This window comes from Zea mays, chromosome 8, assembly GCF_902167145.1.
Source record: "Zea mays cultivar B73 chromosome 8, Zm-B73-REFERENCE-NAM-5.0, whole genome shotgun sequence".
In the NCBI taxonomy this organism is placed as follows: Eukaryota; Viridiplantae; Streptophyta; class Magnoliopsida; order Poales; family Poaceae; genus Zea; species Zea mays.
Window position 1 is genome coordinate 120,765,158 of NC_050103.1, and position 24,214 is coordinate 120,789,371.

General features: G+C 45.4%; 1 protein-coding gene across 1 annotated transcript; it reads left to right on the forward strand.

Annotated features, from left to right (window-relative positions):
- Positions 1 to 6,225: 6,225 nt before the first annotated feature.
- Positions 6,226 to 18,764, forward strand: LOC103635785 (UTP--glucose-1-phosphate uridylyltransferase 3 chloroplastic). Its single transcript, XM_008658160.2, has 17 exons — positions 6,226 to 7,114; positions 7,617 to 7,770; positions 7,959 to 8,108; positions 8,540 to 8,701; positions 8,833 to 9,005; positions 9,098 to 9,164; positions 9,317 to 9,480; positions 11,694 to 11,852; positions 14,806 to 14,897; positions 14,999 to 15,093; positions 16,082 to 16,159; positions 16,342 to 16,437; positions 17,188 to 17,262; positions 17,341 to 17,432; positions 17,515 to 17,677; positions 17,752 to 17,812; positions 18,392 to 18,764. The coding sequence occupies exons 1-17, from the start codon at positions 6,390 to 6,392 to the stop codon at positions 18,502 to 18,504; spliced, it is 2,619 nt and encodes an 872-aa protein (XP_008656382.1). The 5' UTR covers positions 6,226 to 6,389; the 3' UTR covers positions 18,505 to 18,764.
- Positions 18,765 to 24,214: the final 5,450 nt, after the last annotated feature.

The window sequence follows — 24,214 nt, forward strand, 5'->3', positions numbered from 1 at the left end:
AGTCATGCATGTTTGGTACCAGTACTCCATGCATGAATTTTATTTTATCTTCTGATATGCACTTTATGTGTTTACTTTGCAGGTGATTCCACATTGGTGCGCCGCACATCCTCTGTGCTGGGAGCAGATGGTGGATAGGTGGTGTTCGGCTGAGTGGGACGAGGTGCACAAAGCTAGCCGGGAACGGCGTTTGCAGATGCAAGGCCCCTCGCACCACCAAGGCAGCCGGAGCCTGGGCCAATATGCCGAAGCATGGGTACGCCACCTTTTTTATTTAGATATATAGCACTAAGTTAGATATTATTTCTAACTATCTCGTTGGTTTTCGTTGCAGTCGGCGTCACATGGTGGCAGGCCTTGTTCCACCTTCTCGGCCTATGCTATGGCCCATAAGGGTAAGGCGACGTCCGACGTCACCTACAACCCGGATGACGGGCCCGAGGCCTACACCAACCCCGCCGTCTACAGCCGCCTCCATGACTACACCGCCATGGCGCAGGAGGTCCATGGCCCAGACTATGATCCGAGCACCGAGCCTATCGACCCCGAGGTGCTCATGAGGGTCGGAGGAGGCAAGAGATATGGGCGGTACTGGATTGCCGACGGGGCAATCGACTCGTCCTCCACTCCCACTCTGTCTCAGGTGAGAGCAAGGAGCACGGGCTCGAGCCCAGCCATTCGACCTCGGCACGACAGCTCACAGCATCGCATACAGCAACTCGAGGTTAGTGCTTCTGTAACTCGTCCTTCCTTTAGTTATATACCTAGTCTTTGAGTTACTATAACGTTGGCTTGTAATATTACAGACCCAACTAGAAGAGATGGAGGCGAGGATAATGGCGGAGCGGGCGGCGGCTGATCAGAGGATGGCGGAGATGTTCCAGTACATGCAGAGCCTTGGCGCCGCACAGGGCATCGCTCCGCCACCTCCATTGTTCCCCCCAGTTGACCCTACTGTCTTCCACACTCCTGTGAGTATCAATATTGTAGTTAGATGTTTGTAATGCATCTGGTATAACACATGCTATCTCTTCTCTGTGCAGGGCCAATCTGGGGCGGCATCCAACAACCCTCCGGAAGGGTTTAGCCCAACGCAACCCCGGCCAAACCGCCCACCTCCATGAGTCATTGTTTTAGACTTCAGAACTTATGTATAATACTTATGTTTCTGTTTGATACTTATGTGTGAGCTTGCGACGTTTGAGACTTATGTTTGTGTTTAATACTTGTGTTGAACACTTATGTTTGTGATGAATATTTATGTTTGTGGTCACGGTTTTATGTTTGTGTTGGCTATTTATGTCTGTGATGATATCTGTGATGTATATATGTGATATATATGTGATATCTTCTGTTTGTGTGGATGGAAAACAAAAAACAAATTAAAAAGGTACATACTGGTCACTTTGCCGAGTGTAACACTCGGCAAAGAGGCTCTTTGCCGAGTGTCTGGGTCATAACACTCGGCAAAGAGCACAGACCTGGGCACCGGCTTAGGTTCTTTGCCGAGTGTTATGTCGCTAGCACTCGGCAAAGAGGTCGTCTTTGCCGAGTGCCAATTGGGACACTCGGCAAAGAGCCTGACATGGGGACCCTCCCTGGCGGGCTCTTTGCCGAGTGTCCCTAACGGCACTCGGCAAAGACGACCTCTTTGCCGAGTGCTGCCAGGAGGACACTCGGCAAAGATATCTTCGTTGCCGAGTGTCGCCGTTGACACTCGGCAAAGCCGCCGTCTCCGTCAACCGGCGCCGTAACGGGCGCTTTTCTTTGCCGAGTGCTCCCTGACACTCGGCAAAGATCTTTGCCGAGTGCCCGAGAAAAAGTACTCGGCAAAGAAGTCTTTGCCGATGCACTTTTTGCCGAGCCTTCTTTGCCGAGTGTTACACTCGGCAAAGCCTTTGCCGAGTGTTTTTAAGGCTTCGCCGAGTGCTTCCGGCACTCGGCGAAGATGTTGATTCCGGTAGTGAGAGCCCCAGCACAGCGTCTGGCCGAAACCTCGAGACACAACAAGCTTCCTCCGCCGTCGCCGCTGCCCCGTCGACCCGCACAATGAATATTTTGGGGCCTACCGCCACCATCACCACCCTGCGCTAGCCGAGCCACTTACCGACGCTGCCACAGACGAGAGGAGGTCCCACCACCGCCAATCCGACCGACTGCGCAGGCCTTCGGCGCACCAATGCCGAACTCCACCCCGGCTCATGCGCTGGCCCAGGACCAGCCTGCCGGCGCCTCCGACGCTGGCACGCGGAGGCCGTCAACCTCGCGCGCGCCAGACCCAGTCCTCCGCGCATTAGCTGCGCAAGCACGTAGACCAGGCACACCTCCAACCCTCGAGCAGCAGCGATGGGCAGACGCCGCCGCCGGGCCAGCCACGCGGGCGCGCACCTAGCCGCAGGCCAGCTGTCTGAGTGGGCGGATGCCGCCACGGGCCAGCCAGAGGCGCGATGGCGCCGCCGCCGCCTCCACCGCTAGCCGCGTGGGCAACCCGCCCGCTAGCTCCGCCGCCGAGCCGCGCCAGCCACGCGCAGGAGCCCCAACCAGCAGCGAACCATGGCGGCCCTCCATACCGGGAGCCGGAGAGCGTCGTCGGACGGGTCCCGTGCGGGGACGACTGGATCCATGGCAGGGAACCATAGATCCAAAGGTGAGCTCCCCGGATCTGACCGGAGACGCGCCGGAGCCCCACCCGACGCCGGCGAAGGGGAGGGAGAGAGGAGAGCAGGGTGGGGAGGGGACAAAGAGAGAAGAGGAGACACCAGTGGGAGGTCGCGGAGAAGCCGCTTTGTTCGACAGCCACCGCTGGCCGCCGCCGCCGCCGGCAGCGGCCGTCAAGGGCAAGTTTGGAGTGGACCGGCGGTGGCGCAGCCTGGTCGCCCCCAAGACGCCCCCAGCGGAGCGACGCGAGGGAATTGAAAGGCAAAAACTATTCTAGCATGAATCCTAAGTTTTATAAATTAGAGATACATTTATCATTGGGTAAGGAAGAAATTGAAATTGCAGACCATGCATTTGACATACCTGTCGATGGGATAGTTGGAGTCAAAGACGAGCATGGTGATCCTCTGTAATCAACCATCGTCTTGTTCTCCAATGGTATATCCAAATTACGTATTGCAACCCGCTTCATTGCTTTCAACACCATAGAGGTGCCTGTCCCATTGGTGTTTCTTTGACCTGTCCGTCTACACAAAGTATATGGGAATCATTACATAACTCATTGCACATATCATTAGTTAATGATTGCAAGGAATCTCGCAAACCAACAACCATCATGGGAACCATACCTGGTACTGTTTTGTTGACAGGAGTTGCATATATGAAAGGAGAATGCAAAGTTATAGTCCCACTGCCACCATTCCAGGACCCCGTTGGGGAGATACTCCTCACCGATTGCTGCCCAGCCTCCAACCGGGAAGGTGGCGATCCAGTAGCAGAAACATCAATGGGGAACATACTGCAAGACTTTCTATTGAGTAGCTGATTTCTTTCCAGGACCCAAACTACTGACATGACATGACTCATTTGTCCCTAAGTTGGGACTTGAAGGTTGTGCAACCTTTCCATGAGGAGATGGAGACCTTACTGGTAAGCTGCTGCCCATCCTTGGAGAAGAAACAACTAGCTTTGACTGCGTCCTACTATGTGTAGATGTAAGATGTTAACACATCGGTCACTGCTTGCTGCCCAACCTCCAACAGGGAAGGATGAGATCCAGTAGCAGAAACATCAATGGGTACATACTGCAAGGCTTTCTGTTGTGTAACTGATTTCTTTTCTAGACCCATACTGTCGGCATGACGTGAATCATTTGTCGCTGGGTTGGGACTTGAAGGTTTTGCAACCTTTCCATGAGTAGATGGAGACCTTATTGGTAAAGCGCTGCCCATCCTTGGAGAATTGCAGGCTCAAAGTCATTTCCTTCCAGAGTAAAAAGCAATGTGATAACCTTCTCTATCAAAGACAATGTCAGCAGTGAGTGACAATTGATCCCTGTTCATTATCCCAACCGAAATTCTTATGACACCTTTTTCCTATATGTCCACATATCTACCTCGAGACTGGTTCCAATTACTAATCCCAGTGCCCAAAAGCCAAGGTAATGTCTCAAAGCATGAGGAACTTTAGAAACATGCACCCACACTTCATCCAGATGGTATGATGGTGTGATATCTTTAGCATCCTGCCACTTTGATATCGTCAGTGTCACTCCATAATTTTTAAGGCGAAAATCGATATCAACTAACCGCTTGAGTTCCTCATCAGATGGACAGTGGCGTAGACAAGGGGAGGCTAGTGGGGGCCTCGGTCCCCTCTAACAAAAAGAAAATTTGTTTTGTAGCTATATATTATATATATCTATGGCTAAAATAAAATAATTAGCTTATAATAAGTTAAAATTTAGTATGTACCTAGTGTATATCTGTGTTAATTGTTATAACCGTGTTAACTATTATGACTAGTGACTATTGTACATTGTATATATATTATATTTATTAACATTATAACTGTAATTATATATGCACCGGTCCCCTAAAGAAAAATCCTGGCTACGCCTCATGGTTATGCAACTAGAAATGAATCCTCACCATGTGGCAAGGCCTCCCAGTTCCACTCTGCTCGGGTAAGTCTTGCTAGTTCTGTCTGCACAACTTCTGCATGTAACTTTCTCCCTGTCACCTTAACCAAAGCAGTGGACGCTGGTTCTGGGGTTTCTAACTTAAAATCAAAATAAGGCGTCCGAAGAAACCCCAACTCACCCCTTACCGAACCCAGGGAAAGAGACATTTTCAGCAGTGGGCACTTGGATGATAGATACATGTGACTTCTTTTTGTTACAGATAAAGCAGTCGAGATTTGCTTTGCACTCATCAACCTGATCACCAGTGCGTTTACACCTCCAACAAAATGGTGGGTGTGGTTTCTTGGCCTTGGTCGAGTCCAGATAAACCTTGTAGTTTGTAGAATGTTCTGCAATAGAAATCTACGGAGACAGCGGTTTCAGAGCCCGGACAGGCGCCCAGGGTCGCCGGGCCCTGGGTCCGCCAGTGTTGCTGAATATTGTTGCCTTGAGATAGTGGATGCACTTCTGCATTACGCCTATTGTGTCCCCTTGGAACCGGGATGATAATGTTGTTGCTGAAGATGCCCTCCATGGCCACGGCCATCTTGAGACCCGTGGAACTGGCCAAAGCCCTGTCCTCCATCTTCGTGTCCATGTCCCTGCCCAGATCCGCGAGCGGCAGGAGGGACAAAAGAACGATGCCGTTGAAATGGTTGCTGGTAGCACCTGCTAGGAGGTGGTTTAGAGCTTTCCTGAACCTGTTTGGTTCAGTTCTTTTAGAAACTTTTCTAAAAATCTGAATGAAAGCAGAGAAAGATAAAAAAGTTCATATAATTTAGGATATAGAAAGTGACATTTTTTTATTATCACAACGACTCGGCAGATTCGATATTCATGTTGATTTTGAAAGGTTTTGACAAAAAGATTTTTATAGAAGCGGACTAAAAAGTTAGCCGTTTGATGCTAGAAGCTAAAAAAACAGAAAAAAACAGGGTCGACAGGGTCGCGCGTATCGCGACATAAATCCCTTAGGTCCCGTTTGTTTCGTTGGAATTGAATTTCATTTTAATAATTACAATTTAGACAAAACTAATTAAGTTTATATATTTATATAAGTAATATATTTGTATATCATCTTAAATTACATGAGACAGATAGTTATATACTACATTCATGTTATAACGAAGCAAGTAGAAGAGTGTGTTAGAAGTTGTACATCGGAAAATAGCATGTAAATCTATATAATCAATTTCCATCTCTCACCCCATGAATTTGAGATAGGGTTATATGATAACTTTGGAAAGTGGTGGAATGTCACATTCTAAAAAAAATAGCCTATTCAAATAGTAAGATTCCAATTCCTCAAAATGAAAGAAAACAAACGAGGCCTTAGAAAAAACACATGAGAATTCGGATAAAAGTTGGTAAATCAATTTAACAACAATTGGACTATGTTTTTTCCTTCCTCCAAACCCAATCAACCAAACACAACAAAAAATCTCAATCAAACACAACAAAAATCACCAGTCGGACGACGCGTAGCACAAGCCAATAACCATCGTCCTTTTGTCCTCGTCTCGGCTCAGCGTGACCGCGACCGCGACCCGCGCACGGCGGGCACCCGAGAATCCAGTAGGCACCGTATCGCCCGAGAGCATATGCCCGTCCGCCCCTCGGCCTTTCGCTGTCACGGTCTGCTCCTTATCCCCTCCGCGGCTCCCCCCTCCCGCTCTCGCCTCTACGGCTCTGCCCGCCGGCCCGCCCGCCCGCTCCCTCCCTCCCCAAGTCCCCAGTCCGCACTGACCACTGCCACCACCAAAAACTCATGGCCTCTCGCGCACCCATCCCTCCTGCTCCGCCCCACCTCCGCCTCCACGCCGCGTCCCTCTTCTCGCAGCGCCTCCCACTCCCTCGCGCGCGTGCCCCGCGATGCCGCGGCGGACGGAGCCGCCTCCTCTCAGCGCTGCCGTCGCCGCCCCCCTCGCCAGCCTCGCGCTCGCAGGGCGTCTCCACCGCTCCGATCGAGCGCGAACCACCGGGACTCGCGCCCACGCCCGCGCCTACCCCCGCTCAGCAGCCGCACCAGGATCCAGCGATCGCCGCGGAGGTCGCTCGCCTCTCCGCCGCCCGCGAGAGGCTCCGCGCGGCGCACACGCTCCACGAGAAACTCCGCGCGCTCGACGCTGAGCCCCGCGTCGCGGCGTTCTTCGGCGAGGAGTCCAGCCGCGGGGTGTTGGGCGTGCTCGAGCCCCGCGAGGTGCTCCTGCTGAAATGCCTCGTCGCGGCAGGACAGGAGCACGTGCTCGGCCATGAGCTCGATTGGTACGGCGGCGACGGCGGCCATCACGAGCACCACCACCGCAACGGGGTCAGTGGTGGGAGTGCCCTGCGGGATGCGCTGTATAGCCTGGCCGGTTTGGTCGGGAAGTGGACCTCGGAGGGAGTGGTGGCTGCCAAGGAGAGAAGGGAGGAAATGGAGGTGCTACCTAGACTGCTCAAGTTCCTCGACAACGTCGAGGAGTTCTACGACTGCATTGGTGGCATCATCGGGTGAGCATTCCTTTGCTTGTATGTGGGAGACTTAGTAAACGACGAAGCACACATGTTGCCAAATTCTGATACCTGCCGGAATCATAAGTTAGCAACTGAAAAGGTGCAAAGTAGTAAAAACATTTACGAGCTACGGCATCATATTTAAAATGCAGTCATACAAGAAGGTAAGTTGCATCATGTTTTGAAACTACAAACCTTCCAAGTTCCAACACATTTGGTTAACATTAACTAGATGGACCTAACAAAGGATGCAATTGGTAACACCAATTAGTAGTAGTGGGTCGTTTAACTAGTTCAATATTATCTCAGACACATTGCTTTGAAATCTGAATGAGTTGAATCAGATGAGTTTCGGGTCGACTCATTGACCCAAAAAAAAACAAGACGTGCATCCTTAGTCTTAACTTATCCCCTTAAGCCATTTTTTCGGTTTGTAATCTGTTATATCTACAACAGTATTAAAAGTATTGATGTTCTTTACTTCCTGTATCTACTTCAGCTATCAAATTATGGTATTGGAGCTCCTTTCAGCCTCTAAGGATCGCATGCACCGACCTAGCAAAGACAAGTTTGTTGATTTCCATGTTCCCAGTGGACTTAATTTATTGAAGGATAAAGAATATGCATCTCAAGCAGCTCTGTGGGGAATTGAGGTTATTTCATATACGATAATTATCTGAAATTTATGGCAAGGATATCAACACTGGTTATTGTTCTTATTTCAAGTGCAAATTACGTTCTTGGTTAAAAAGAAGTGCAAATTACATTGAATAATGTTGCACATTAAATAATGCATCTGTATTCTGTTGTAAGGTACAAACTGAAATACGATCTTTTCTAGGGTCTGCCAGAATTAGGTGAAATTTACCCAATTGGTGGTGCGGGTGATCGTCTTGGTTTAGTGGACTCAGATACTGGTGAGTCCCTTCCTGCTGCGTTGCTCCCTTACTGTGGGAGATCCCTGTTGGAAGGGCTGATACGGGATCTGCAGGTAATTTGTTGTGCAGATGAAATTTCTCTTTTTGTTTAGTTTCTTTTTTTACCAACTTATGGTGTCTACATACAATAGTAAATTGATGTTTCTTTGCATATAGTTTCTTCTACTGTAACACTTGTTGTTACACACTTTGATCATGTCCTTTTAAGAAAGGGATATCATTGTAGCAGGTAGTTTAATCAATTGTTTTTTTTCGGTTGTGTAAGTGCAATTCTATTTTTGGACTAGTTGTGTTTGTAAGGCTGTCCACATCAGATCATGTAAAATAGGATATTTGCACTGTAGATTACACTGTTTGTGGAGTGAAGTTTAAAATAGGGGATGTGATATGATAGCTGCTGGAGACAGCCTAATGGCTTAAAATAGGTATAAAGCTCTATAGCCAGTTATTGTATAATAATGTGAAGCGCTACTTTGTTTGACAGGCTAGAGAGTTTCTCCACTTCAAGATCTTTGGAGGTCAATGTATAACCCCAGTTGCAATCATGACCAGTTCTGTGAAGGATAATCATGAACATATAATTGCGATATGCGAAAGACTTGATTGGTTTGGTAGAGGCCGTGACAATTTCCGGTTGTTTGAACAGGTATATAACCAGGGACATATAATATATAGCCATCCGTTAGTGTTTGTTTGTAGTCTGCAGAATCGGAATTTAATCTTTCTGCCCACAAGCTTTATGAAGCTCTAACTAATTTTCTTCAATGATATCTGTAGCCTTTGGTACCTGTAGTAAATGCCAAAGATGGTAAATGGTTAATCAGCAAATCACTTTTCCCTGTTGGTAAACCTGGTGGTCATGGTGCTATTTGGAAACTTGCATATGATAGAGGTGTACTCCAATGGTTACAAAATTGTGGCAGGAAAGGTGCAACTGTACGCCAAGTCAGGTTGCCTGCTGAATGATTTTTTTCTTCTTGGGGTGTCAATCAATAAAACATTTTGACAGGATGTAACTGTGGATTTTGTTTGTCATTTTCAGCAATGTGGTTGCTGCAACTGATTTGACCATGATGGCATTGGCAGGAATAGGCCTTCGATGCAACAAGGTAAAACAAAAGGCATTAAGTACTATCCTATTCTGAGGTGGCTCCCATGTGTTGCTGATACAAGTCATTATATAATGCCTATTTTTGCACCATCAAATTGGTATTCTGTTGTTTGAAACTCTTTGTGTTGACAACTTGACATCATGCTTCAGAAATTAGGTTTTGCATCTTGTGAGCGAAGACCTGGGGCTACTGAAGGAGTGAATGTCCTTATTGAGAAACAAAATCTTGAGGGGCTATGGTCATATGGCATCACTTGTATCGAGTACACTGAGTTTGAAAAGTATGGCATCCCAGAACCTACACTAACCAACAGGTAATATTTCTTTGGCTCATTCTCAACTGCATAAAAACCATGCACCATCAAAGTGGAATGCAAATTGGAATGCAAATATTCACAAATCTATTTTATTTACTATATTTTGTTGACTAAAATTCACCTAGATGACAATCATTTGTTGGTATCACATGATGATGATCATAGTTGTAGAAGATTGGGGAAATACCTCACACGCAACCGGGGATGACTTTCATATATATAATCAAGTACAACTTGGAGTAAAAGTAACATGATATACACGCAATCAGGGGTGGCTTTCATATATATAGTCAAGTACAACTTGAAGTAAAAGTAACATGATATACATGCAATCAGGGGTGGCTTTCATATATAGTCAATTACAACTTGGAGTAAAAGTAGATATACATGTGTTAGACTATACATGTTAGACTATACATATCTCTGATACCCGCCCACAGTCACAGCGTGAGGGAACTAGATGTAGAGATTGAACCTAAAGTCATTGAACAATTGTACATGCAGTTCCTTAGTCACTCATAATATCCGTGAACTGATGAGCTGAAGGGACATGGAGTAACCCATGTGAAGGACCAAAACCGATGACTAGAGGAGGATGAATGAGAGCCAATAAAAAACTTTGACTTGCCTTTTCAAATATCCACCCAATCCCAAAACACCAAAACTCGCAAACGAGATGCTCTTGAGCCAACAAGTGGCTGGATGTTCTCGGTGATGACCGACAAACACAACGGAGCACTCAAACCGACCAAAACCAAGTGAACGAGTGAAACTTTCCAAAATTTAAAAAATTGAGCTCTTTTTTCCCTGAACATATAGGAGAGCTGCGTATCATTATATTAAAAGGAGAAAGAAACAAGGTCTAAAATAGACTTACAAGAGACGCCTTACGACGGTCTAAACAAAGCTTTGTGGTGGGCAAGAGAGCCATCGAGATCGAAGTTATGCATGAATATCTACTTGCCCATCACAATGTTGGCACTAGGGGACCAAGGTACGAGATGCCAGGTGTTATGACCGGTCTCCTACGTGCGCCAGAAAACGGGCCACACAGGTGTTGGGTTCAAATTAGACCCGGCATGAACAGTACACAATACTATAGCGTGTGCAGTACCCGCGGGTACTGTAGCATGGACGCACGGTCCTCTAGCGCGTGAGTCCAGTTTAGGAAGGAGTTAAAATAGATATTGCTTAGAAGCTAAGATTGAGTTGGTTTAGGAAATATGATTAGTTTGTTAGAAAAGGAGAGTCCAGATCTATAAGGATTCCTCCTCTAGTTTTGCTTGGGAACCAAGTCCTCTAGAGACTATAAATATAGGAGTAATATAACCGTTTTAAGGATGGTAAACATCTTGTCTGGCCTCAAGGGCTTTCCCTACACGTTCTCTCTCCCTCGTTCGATGTCGTGCCGCTGCTCTGCAGTCTGCACCCACGCCACCTTCCCGAAGGCGGAAATCCTGACTCAGACCCCTAATCTCATATTCCTATGCACTTCGCAACCGTTAATCCGTTATAGGATCAAGGATCCTACCACCAGATGCTATTGTCGATGAGCGCCTGGTACTCGTACTCCATGGCAGCATTCTAGTTGAGGTCAGCCAACGCGTTGCAGTATTTGCTAGGGAGTGAAGATGTCGACATGGCAGAGCGACCCTTGTAGTTAGTAGTTACACAACACAAGTCTGTAATCGAATCACCGCCTGTTGGAGGAGGGGAGTTGTCGACGTCGTGCCTTGCATAGGCCGTGGATGCGGCGAGCGAAGGCAACAGCTCAACAGCATGAAGAGGCCGGCCAGATGTCCTAGTTGGTGTTGTGGCTGTGGAGTACAAGTAACATGTATAGATATACATGTGTTAAACTATATATATCTCTTATATAATAGTTTTATTAGTGTGTCTAAACCTTGTAAAACTTTGTAAGGCTGTGTGCATCCTAATTATACAGAGGCCGGGAGTGTTTCAGGATCCTTGTATTATCGTATCAACTCAATATAATAAACTTGGAATTAATAAAGCTTCCTTATCGAAAAAATAATAGTTTTAGAACATTTGTGATCTGTGCTTCTTACCTCTTTCAAAGAATACCTGCTTCAGTTCAGTCAATTTGATTGGATGTGGTGTTTAAGATCTATATTTTTCTCTATAGATCACAATTCAATATTGGCAATATCTTGTTAACTATTTTATCATATATGTTTCTGTGAATTTAGTTCGCAGGTTAGCTTTCCAGCAAATACGAACATTCTCTATGTTGATCTACAAGCGGTACAGGAAGTTGGATCTCGCAAAAATGCTAGTTGCTTACCAGGGATGGTGCTGAATTTGAAAAAGGCAGTATCGTACCCCAACCATCTTGGCTTTGAGTGTAGGTACTTCCTTTCCAGTAATTCACCTTAAACTTCCAATCTTTTTTTATATGCCCAACGGTAACCCTTGGGTTTTTGGTAGTGGATGCTTAGGGTTAGGCTTATCAGTTATCACACGATGATTTCAGAAGCCAGCACATGGCTATTCATTAACATGTTGCAGTATCAGTAGTTTATGTATAAAAGATTTGTCTTATCAGTTTGGCCTAAACTCATTGTGTGTTGCTTTGTGGTTGATGTAAATTGGCAAGCAAACCTGCAAGTAACTGCACTGAGGTGGCTATGACTTATTTCTAGTGAATAATAGATAATAGACAGCCCCCTAAACATGAAAGGTGTTCAAACTGGACCCTGTTCTTATTTGCTATGAGATAATACTATAATAGAAGTATATATCACATATCCACATTGTACAATCCTAAATCACCTGGCAAGGTGAGGCAAGCGCAGCGAAGCAACATGAGTGGAAGAAGAGAACCAAACACGCCCAAAAGTTTACAACACTACAACCAGAATCATGTTTTGGAATAGCTCAGTCTGTTAGATCTACCATGAAAGTAGAGCGATTGGTTAGTTTACCTTGCTTCCCCTCTATCTTCTCCAGCAGTTAGAACCTGCATATGCACTCAGTTGCTCAGGCATGCGGCGGAGATCGGATCCTGGCTGGTTCCTGCATCTATTCGAGCCACCACAGGGAAGGAAGCAGCATCTATTTGAGTTTGTGATGATTGATCCGAGAAGGAGCAGCACTGATTTGGACTTGAGTTTCACTGGCCGGAGAGCAGCTGATTTGCGCTCGTGCAGAACTGTAGATTGTTTTCCACCTATCCTTCTGCTACCAAGAAACAAGTATTTTTTGAGGTTTCAGGTCTGTGTAACAATAAACTTGATCCCAGTGTCAACTCCTTGACCCAGCGATATGGAGGTCAACTTGCAACACAAGGTGCTGGATTCTGAAGTGAAGGCGTCGATTCAAGCAAGGAAGCTCGATTTCAACTACAAGGTGCTCGGTTTTTACCACAAGTTGCTTTATAAGCACTGCGAGTTCATTAATCTGGTGGGAAGGCGTTGATTCAGCGGGATCGTCACTCCAGTGGATGCAGAGGAGCTTTTTCAGAGAGGAACAATACCAGCAAAACCAACCTTGTCTGCGTGTGGCCGTGTGGGAGCCAATTTGGCTCACCAGCATGGGCATAAAAATTCTTGCCGAGCTGAGCTAGATTGTGCGCCAAAACCAGTTCTGGAGACTGGCAAACACATTGATAGGATCTGGAATCCTACCGCGGCTGTGTAAGTTGTATGGATAGATGGTCGGGGCGTGTACCCCTGGTGATGCGCAGGGGCCACGGTCGTGCACAAGGAGTAAGCAAGCGAGAAAGAGATATGGAAGATCGTCCTTGAGGCCAAGCAAGATAATTGTCTTGCTTACTTTAAAATAGTTACACTGCCCCTATATTTAGCCCCCAAAGGACTTGGCTCCTAAACAAACTAGAGGAGAAATCCTTATAGATTTGGACTCTCCTAACAAACCAATCCTATTTCCTAAACCTACTCAATCTTAGCTCCTAAGCAATCTCTATTTTAACTATTTACTAAATTGGGCTCATGTGCTATAGTACCATGCTATAGTAGCTGCGAGTATTATACATGCTATAGCACCGCAGGTACTGTTCTCGCCGGGTTGGGCTTAGGAGTTAGGACACCTTACGGTTTCAGTCCCTGGTCCCTTCGCGCCACAGTGCACCTCGCGCCGGGGCACCTCTTGCCTCGACCCTCCGGACACATCTCGAATCGACCCAGGTCTCCTCGCGGATCGGCCTCATGGCTTCTCTTGTCCCGGCCCCCGGGGATGCCTGTGCATCGGCCCCAGATCGACACACATAGGTCATTCAAGTTATAATACATAGCCTTGGCATGCTCTTTATTTACTACTCCTTTCGTCCAAAATATAATTCATTTTAGACTAAACATGCATTCATTAATTAATCTATGAATGTAGTTTATATGTTATTGGACTAGAAACCCTAACCCTAAATGGGTTGGGTGATGTATTTATAATAAATTTGTTGGGCCTAAGCCCATTACACAAGACCCATTACAATCACAAACACAGTTACTCCCCCTCCCTGCAGTCGAAACTCTAGCCACGACAGATGCTGAGACTGGATCGAAATTCCTCAAACACCGACGTAGGGAGGCCTTTGGTGAAGATGTCGACGGACTGAGAAGTGGTTGGGACATGAAGAACCCGTACATCCCCGACGGCGATACGCTCACGAACGAAGTGTAGGTCGAGCTCGACATGCTTCGTGCGCTGATGTTGGATGGGGTTGGTGGAGAGGTACACGACGCTGACGTTGTCACAATAGACAAGGGTGCTCCGTGTCAGCGGACTGTGTAGCTCCTGGAGCAGCTGACGAAGCCACGCCGCCTCAGCGATGCCGTTAGCCATAGCGCGGTACTTGGCCTCGGCGCTGGAGCGGGAGACGACTAGCTGGCGCTTCAAAGACCAGGAGACGAGGCCGTCGCCAAGAAACACGGTGAAACTGGATGTGGATCGACGTATGTCGGGACAACTAGCCCAATCGACGACCCTAACCCTAAATGGGTTGGGTGATGTATTTATAATAGACTTGTTGGATCTAAGCCTAGTACACAAGACCCCATTACAATCACAAACACAGTTACTCTAACATATGTATGTCTATATTCATTATCATTCATTTGAATGTGGATAGAAAAAAAAGTAGGCTAGAAAGAACTATATTTTAGGACAGAGGGAGTATTGTATTGTGTTGAGTATTGACAGTCTTGTAACTTGTATGTGGGCATAAATTGGCAGATACATAAAAGTGACATTTAATTATTATAGTTATATTAATTATTCCTTTTAAGCCATTCATCATTATATTCTAGGTGTTTATTCTTTTCAACTATTATTTTTTCTTTTTGACAGTGCTGCTGGAGGCAGGCTAGAGTGCACAATGCAAAACATTGCAGATGATTTTATGAACACTTTTAACTACAGATGCAGCAAAGGAATAGAAAGTATGTAGGTAGTTAACATTTGTTAACTGGTTTATTAATTTTTCTGTGCAACTATTTATTGTCTTCGTTATGTTGAGTTTTACCTATTTCATATTTAACAGGTGAGCTTAACACTTTCATTGTATATAATGAAAGGAAAAGAGTCACTTCATCAGCTAAAAGGAAGCTGAAATCAGAAGACAGATCATTGCACCAGGTTAATATTTTTACCGTGTCCCAATGCATAGATTCACATGCCAATCAGTGCAGAACTGCAGATTAACAATACTGGCCTTCTACCTTTCCTTAGCATATGCAATGTTAAATTTTTTGTGGACAATTTTGTGTTGATGTACCCTTTGTAAAGCAGTGGATCGCACAAACTTGCTTTTTTTCATACAAACTGTAAAAGTAAATTAAAAGTAAATTTGTATCTTGTGTTGTTAGTTACTTTGTATTCCTGAGTTGTGTTCGGTAGGTCACTAATCAGCAATGTGTAGCACCAAGTATGCTGCCTGATATGCTGATGTTGACTTGAAAGTTTGGTGGCTCTAATGGGCCTGCCAGGTCTTATTTTCGTTAATAGAGTGGCATTACAGAGATAAAACTGCATACTCGCTTAATTTCTTTTGGGGACAAGGTGTGCTGATAATATCAAATTATCAATGATAATGTTGATGTAACATCTTTTCTAAAACTATTACATCTGTATGTAGTATGTTGTTAAGTCTTATGTTATAGAACCGCGAAAGGGCCTCTAGCTGAGCTGGTTAGATGGTCTAAGTAGCACTCCTTAGGTCTTGAGTTCAAACCAAAGTGTAAGCGAATTTCAGGCCGAGCTTAAAAAAGTCACTCGTCGGTTGGCCGAGCTTAAAAAAGTTACTCGTTGGTTCCCCTGGTTATGTGCACACGAGATGGACTGACTTATGGAGGGCGGATCCTCGTGTAGGCTCTAAAAGAGTTCAGCTCAAAGCACGAGAAAAGATCTAGCCTATAGGGGCAGACCCCTTATGCTGCACAGGAGGCTAACTTTCGTTACCTTTCTCGGTCGGGACTCCGGTTGAGTTTTTTCTTAATATAATACTGTGACGGTGATCTTTTCCCTACCGGCCGAGTTTTTTTTATGCTACAGAACTTGCAGCTGTAACTTAGCTGAAATTATTTCTGACCCATGTTTCAAAATATGCACTTTGGTTGATCTACAGACTCCGGAGGGTTCACTCCTTGATATTATGCGTAATGCTCATGACCTCCTTTCCAGTTGCGGCATAGATATTCCCATGGTAATTGTACTTCTATACCTTATCTGTCTATGGGTTTATTTCAAATTTGGCATGAGTTAGCCTTCTATGTGGTATTACCTATTGGCGTTTTGCTGGACTATCTTTTCTCGTAATTTATTTTAAGTATTTTTAGTCATGAAGTGTTTTCCTTTTAATTTATTTAAAACATTTTCAAACATCAGGTTCAAGACAACAGTGAATATATGCATTCTGGACCGCCGTTTCTCATATTTCTTCATCCTGCTTTAGGCCCATTTTGGGATATCATACGACAAAAGGTATGCTATTGTATACATTGGGTAAACATGATATTTGTATCTTTCTTCTCTCCGTTATTAGATAATTTATTCTACCTGAGATATGTGAGCTGTAAGCCTGTAACTGGCTAAGCCTGTAACTTTGCCTGTGTAGTTTTGAGCAACAAGATTAACAAGGCAGTCGCTTACCATCCCTCGTGAACATTGAGCATAACAAAACCTATTATTTGACAGTTCTTGACACATGTCATGGTATACTATTTGATCTGCATTTAGCTCACATATACCAAGGATTCTGTCAAAACTGAACATTCAATTGTTTGGGAAAGTACGCATCATACCACAATAGCTGAACACAGACTAGACACCTTCGCTATTGCCTAATGTGACATAATGGCATGTTCCTCATATGTTATATGCATAAAATGTAACATTGAGCTTGAGCATGTTGTGCATGAAAGCTATTAACTGCTGTGAATGTTTTTAGATGGGTCACTTGCAGCACAAGAAACTTGAAATTGAATGAAAGACTAATTGTTTGTGTCATGTCAAAAAGAAAAAAAGGAAATGTGGTAGAATTACTATTACAAACGTTCTGTGAGATGGGAAGTTGGTCCTGCTCCATACTGCCCTGTGTAGTGTGGAAGATCGTCTATAGACTGTTATGCTCAGTTTCTAGTAATTGGTTTCTTAAATTCTAAACAGTCTATATGTTTCGTTCTATTCTTTGCCTTGTCTACTTTTGGTGGTCACCAAAATTTCTCCATGCAGTTCGTAGGTGGTTCTGTTTCTAAAGGTTCAGAGTTGCAAATAGAGGTGGCTGAGTTTCTATGGAAAGATGTTGAGGTAACAATCAAGACGATAAGTTTGCATGCACTTTGCCTGTTTCTGCAAACTAAGTTTATTATGTTAAATTCTTATAAGCTGGATGGAAGCTTTATTATTCTAGCTGACAACGTCATGGGTTCAACCAAGAATAGCAAAAATGGTGAACAGATACTGCACTATGGTTCCAGGTTGTAACTCACTCTTAAACACATGGTTGCTATAAATATTTATCCAGTAAGTGTGGAACTCTAATGCCATGTTTGTTGAAAGGTGTGGGAGATGCAGACTGCAAAGTGTTAAAATTGTTAATGAAGGGATCAATTGGACTTCTCCCAATAATGTCTATTGGAAGCATGATGTAGAGAGATCAGAATCTGTAAAGATTATTCTTCATGGAAACGCAGAATTTGAGGCAAAAGATGTAGTCTTGAAGGTGCAATTATTAATAAACAGCGTTTTTTTTAATCTGTTGTTCTTTGTCTTATTTTCCCCTTCTTACCTTATTAGGGTAACCATGTATTTGAAGTTCCTGATGGTCATAGAATGTGCATCATTCAGGACAGAGCAGGTTTGTTAATTAGCAGTGGCATATGATTCTTTCTGTGCTCTTTTTTATTCATTTACTAGTTGATGAGTGGGGGTGAACATTTTAGATTTTACTTTGCAAGTTGTGAAATTCGTTGGCCTTCAGCCCCCCACTAGATATAGCCATATAGGTCAATTATCCATTCTAATTACAAATTCATGTTCTGAAGTGTGAATCGTTTTATTCCTGCTACTATGTGCAATGGATATAACTTGGTCAAATTTCGTTCTCAATAATGACTGATTTGGTGACCAGGGAATTGGAGTGGATTCATGGGGGAGGAATCTCCTGGCTATTCAATTTTGAATAGCGAGGAGATTCCTCCCTCATGGATCCTCTTGAATAGCGAGGGAATTTCTCCCTCGTGGATCCCCTCCAATTTCTTGGTCACCAAACGAGCCCTAAGAGTAGTAATAATTAGATTTCAGAAAAGATTATGCACATATGCATAACAATAAAATATTTTTGGATTGAAAGTTCACTTCTGTCTTAACTCTCCCACCCCACTATTATGTCATGGACCCAACGCTCCTGATGAATGAATTCCTTCTTGTCCAATAGGATTTGTTGTTAAATTGGATCTTATACGTGACGAATTGATGGACAGTGGAACCTGGCATTGGAAGTATGCAGTTGATGGTGTCCATGTAAAGTTGAACATGGTAGAACTATAAGGGGTATCAACTATAGATTCTTGATTCATTGATTTGTGGCCAGCTTAATTTTATTGAGGACACACTTGACGTTGGTTGACTTTAGTCTAGATTGTAGGCGATGACATGTTGTAAAGATAAGGGAGCTTTGTTTTCGTACATTAGGTCTGAACTGTTCCCTTCATTGAAGAGGTGATGTACTAGAATATGTATTTTTCAAATATATGGAGAATGCTTGTTCTCCGAAGTTATCAAAGAACATTGGTCTTGTTTGCTTCCAATGTTGTATTTGTGTTAGTTTGTGGGTGTCAGACTGTCAGTGGCACCCGGTAGTAGGTTTCAGGTATGTCACAATCGCCTCTGTTACTAAAATGCTAATTTGTAAATTATAGTATTACCTTTTGGATTTGTATGTTTCAATCATTTTGGTGTTTTTTTTGCAGCATCGTAATCGATCTGGAACATGGTGATGAAACCTGAAACTGGCTACTTCAAAGGTAAGGAGAACTATGTACTGTACCAAATAATGGGTCTGAGGCAACTGAATAGTGTTAGCACTTAGCAAAGTTAGGGTCTTAGGGAACTCAACATGGTGTTTACATTTGAGCTTCATCAACACAGGTTTGTGTATTGTCTGCATGCCATTGTTGTTTTGTACTCCATCCGTTCCAAACTATAGTTCTTTCTAGTTCACTTTTTTCAGTCCACATTCATTCGAATGATAATAAATATAGACATACATACAAACTACATTCATATGTTACTTAATGAATATATGATTAATCTAAAACGAATTATGTTTTGGGATGGAGAGAGTATTGAATAGCAGTCACTTTCGGATTCTCCTCTAATCGCTGTTCAAAGATGTTGACTTATATTTGACAAACAAAATTGATTTGCCAAAATGTATTCTTTGAATGAATGGCATCTGTATAGTCATATTAGACATTCTATTACCAATGGCTGAGATATCAATTTGCAATTGTGCATTTTGTAACATGCAAACAGGATTGTCTTAGACTATCTCCAACCGAGTAGCCAATACAATACACATACATAAATTGCTTGGTCTTGTAGCATTGTAGCGCTTAGGAAATGCTTCCAACGGACTATGCAAACTAAATACGCATCTACGACACTCAACCCCTCGACACCTAAAACCGAGTCCTCTCCACCCACGACTCAAACTCTGGCAAACCAACTGTCGAGAGGGGACCATTGTAGCAGCAGTCTTTCCTATTGTCATTTGCGTCTGCCGTTGGAGAACATCATAAATACGTATGCGACCTTGTGCTCTGGCGTAACGCAGATTGCTGAATGCATCTCTGATTTTAGGTAGCATGGTTGGAGACAATCTTAGCTATTAAATTGTTTGTTGTAATGTTTGTTGTAAGATTCACATTTTCGTAGTATTAGTTGATCAGGTTGTACATCAATTTTGTCTGATTTTAGGTAGCATGGTTGGAGACAATCTTAGCTATTAAATTTTTTGTTGTAATGTTTGTTGTAAGATTCACATTTTCGTAGTATTAGTTGATCAGGTTGTATATCAATTTTCTCTGATTTTAGGTAGCATGGTTGGAGACAATCTTAGGTATTAAATTGTTTGTTGTAAGATTCACATTTTCGTAGTATTAGTTGATCAGGTTGTACATCAATTTTGACGTGTTGTAGGTTTAGAAATCTGATCTTTGGAAGGCGCATGAGAGCTGTGAACACAGTATGATTTCTGATCGGTATATGAGAAAACATGACCGCGCCACCTCCACCCCCACTTCCCTCCCTCCCCCCTGGCCCCAACCCTCCCACCTCCATCCACCATCCTTGCCTCTCGTCGGCTTCCACCCCGGACCCGGCGACCACCCCAGATAATCCCCTTGGCGTTTTTCCTGGAAGACGATCAGAGGCTCCCCAGGTGGGCCGCCTGAAGGCTCAACGATGGAGTGATTCTAGCCCGAATTCATCGTCTGGTGATTCTTGGTGGGCGCCTCCGTCATATAGGGAGGCTCTGTTAGCCTGCCCCTCGCGTCCTGCGGCTCCTCCCCTGGCGCCAAGCGTGAAGGTGGTGACTGATATCCAACCGGAGGTGCAAAGTCGGCGGGCTGCCCCTCGGTGTGACGACGACGGTTGGCAAGTGGTCCAGAGTAAGAGGAGGTGTCGAGGTGATCATCGGCCTCGTCGAGAGTCCCCTGTGGATCTTCGGGGTCGGTGTTTCAACTGCTTCTCCTCCGACCACTTTGCTGCTGTCTGCCGTCGACCCACGCGCTGTTTCAAGTGTTTCAAGACTGGACATCAGGCTGTCAGGTGTCCAGGCCGTCGAGAAGTGCAGAGCAAGAAGACAGTGTGGCAGAGATTGGAAAAACAACAAGCAAGGGGGTCTGTGTGGCAGCGCCTCTCGGTGCAGCGCGGGGCCTCGTCAGCAACCTCGGCGTGTGCTGTCCCCCGTAGGCGACGCTTGGTGTGGGTTAAGATCAACACACCAGAGGTTGTTGCGAAGATGGAGGATTCCCCTAGGATGGCTGCTGAGGGGGAGTCTCATAGATGCCTCCGCAACAAAAGAAAGAGAAGACGGCCGAAGCACGAAAAAGGTTCAAAGAAGCCTATCGTTGCCCCTGGTCAGGCGTCTCTGACCTCGTCTGATGAAGCCATAGCTCCGATGATTAGCCAGTCCCCTGATCCGAGGCCTGGTGATCAGGGAGAGATGGGTTGGGGGACAAGGTCATCCTGTATTCTTGAGTTCAGTGCTGACATGGCACGAGAAGAGGCAAATCTCAGGAGGGCTCTCTTCGTTACAATAGTGGGAACCAGGCCAACTGTGACTGATTCTGAGGTGATCGAGGAAGTTGCTCACAGTTTCAACATCAAGACCGAGGATATGAAGATTCATCAAACCAAGCCAGAAGATTTTCTTCTGTTTCTACCTGACGAAGCTACGACAACAAGGGTGCTTAATGTTGGCAAGATTTTGAGAGGACCTCGATTTAGTCTGATTTTCAAGCGTTGGACACGATGTTCACATGCCTCATCTTCAATCATGTCAGGGCTGGTAGACATAGAGATAAGAGGGATCCCAGAACATGCTTGGTTTCTGTCTACGGTGAAGAGTATACTGAATGATTCCTGTTTGATCGCTGAAGTGCACCCTGATACTATGTCCAAGCAAGAGCTATCTTCGTTTGTAGTCAGAGCCTGGTGCTTCAACCCGGAGAATCTCCAACGTACTTCAGTGCTTCACATTATTGAGCCTGGGTTACAGATGTTCGAGAAAAGATGCCTCACATACAAGCTCCAAATTAGAGTCCTGCATGCTGGTTCACACATCACACCAGAAGGTCCCCCTCCATCCGCGGACGGCGATAAACCCCCATGGGATGATGATGGAAACGACGCTCATCAGCTCATGACCCCCATCCTCGACGTCCGGTTGGCTCTCTGGCGCTGCGCAAGCCACTGCACCTTCGCTTGGGCCCACTGCCGTCTGAAGGCCGCGACACCGAGGCGTCTGCGCCGCCAGGCGCCTCGAAGGCGGGGACTGGGGATCTTAGGCGAGATATGCATTTAACTCCAGGCACTAATATGTCTCCGACGTCCAAGGCGCCCCTTCGGGATGTTGAGCATTTAACGACCTGTATTGATGGGTCTCCAGCGTCCGAGGCGTCCCTTCATGAGGACGACACACCTTCACCAATCGCCAATGCAGCGGGACATGTTTTGATGGGGAAGATAAACAGTCCCCGAGGCAGCTACCCTGCGGAGCACGAAGTGGGTGGATCGACGGCCGCGATTCTGCTGGATCCCCCCCCCCCCGAACTGTGAATAATGGGCCGAGGATGTCCCTCGGGCTGGACCCGCCCCGTTGCCTGGTTGGGCCGCTTGAGACTACTTGGCCAGTTTCTGTCTCGCCCCAGGTGCCGGTTGGGCCGCCGGAGACATGCATTTTGATGCCTGTCTCGCCCCAACTGCGCTATGGGCCGCTGGAGACGAACGCCCTTACGTATGTCTCGCCCCAACTAGTTTCTGGATACCCTGAGACGACGGGCCCAATTTCTGGCTCGACTCATCAGCTGACTGGGATGGCTGGGACGGTGGCAGCAACAAGCGATGAAGCAACAAAGGCTCTCAAGGTCTATTTTCGCAGAAGAACTAAAGCAAATCTCCTTCAATTCAGTCAGAATGAGGGGACAAAGGAAGGCTCATTTCAGATAATTGATACCTTGCACTCGGCCTTGAGGACTACGAATCAACCTCCAACGAAGAAGGACGAGTTCTTCAGAAAAATCAGTACAACAACTGAACAATTACTGCCGGCACCGAAGCAAGATATGAATGACTTATTATCTCCACAATCTTCTCGGGTAGCTGCACCTAGGCGAAGTCGAAGTATTGCTGGTGCTGGGGTTGAATTTAATATGCAGGACTAGGGTAGCAGGGCTACTAAACAAGCTTTGAGAGCACTGCATATCATTTCTGAGGCTGAAGGTACTACCCAGGACGCATCAGAAGCTTATGCAAGGGTTTTCAAGCAACCCTTGTCACATAACCAGGTGAAAGCTTTGGCAGCCCTCTTTGGCTGGACCCCTCCACCTGACCTGGTGTACTAGATTTTTTGGCCACCTGGGTACTTCAGTAGTTTCTTGTGATTGTTTTTAATGGATCCTACAAAACTTCTGATCTGGAATGTGAGGGGGTTGAACTCCTCTGTTAGGCAAGACTCAATTAAAGAGTTGGTGGGTTCTTCTCAGGTTGATGTGGTATGCTTACAAGAAACAAAAATGCAGATCATTACTAGGAGGACTATTTTGTCGATGTTGGGTGCTGATTTTTCTGATTATGTGTACCTTCCATCGGTGGGGGCAAGTGGTGGCATTTTGATTGCTTGGAGGAGACACATTGGTCACACAGGACAACAAAAACTTAAAGACCATAGCATTTCAGTCCAGTTCTGTAAGGCTGAGGGGCAGGCCTGGTGGCTAACATGTGTATATGACCCACAGGGAGAGGGAGGAAAAATCCAGTTCCTCAGGAACTTAGAGATATTAGAAATGAATGCGATGGTCCTTGGATGGTGGCTGGAGATTTCAACCTCATCTATAGCTTTGCTGATAAGAATAATTCCAATATTAATAGGGCAATGATGGGCCGTTTTAGAAGAGTAATCAACGACCTTGCTCTTAAGGAGATTCCACTACATGGGCGCAAGTATACATGGTCCAATCAACAAGCAAGTCCTGTATTAGTTAAGCTGGATAGAGTTTTCTGCTCTGTGACTTGGGAACATTGGTTCCCAAATGTTCTCCTCCAGAGCACGGCATCTCATGATTCTGACCATTGTCCGCTCCTTCCGGGCCTCACATGGAACAAACAGGGGAAGAAACGCTTTCATTTTGAGGCGTTTTGGCCAAAATTGGAAGGTTTCCATGAGGTTGTCCAAGCAGCTTGGGATTCAGTGCAAAATATCATATGTCCATTTCAAACTCTAGACAGAAAGCTAGGGGCGACAGCAAGGAAACTTCAAAGCTGGAGTAATAAACAGGTGGGCCACGTAAGAATTCAGCTTGCTTTGGCAAAAGAACTACTGCATAGACTTGAGATGGCACAAGATGAAAGAGCTCTCTCCCCAGCAGAAAATTGGTTCATGAATCGCCTCAAAAAACAATCGTTGCTGCTGTCATCATTCAAACGCACTATGGCTAGGCTGAGATCAAGGATCACATGGTTGGGGGAAGGTGAT

Coding starts and splice junctions, on each gene's coding strand:
- LOC103635785 (XM_008658160.2), top strand. CDS start 6,390: ATGGCCTCTCGCGCACCCATCCCTCCTGCTCCGCCCCACCTCCGCCTC. Junction 8,109..8,539: donor GGCTGATACGGGATCTGCAG/GTAATTTGTTGT, acceptor TTTGTTTGACAG/GCTAGAGAGTTTCTCCACTT. Junction 17,678..17,751: donor CAAAAGATGTAGTCTTGAAG/GTGCAATTATTA, acceptor TTACCTTATTAG/GGTAACCATGTATTTGAAGT.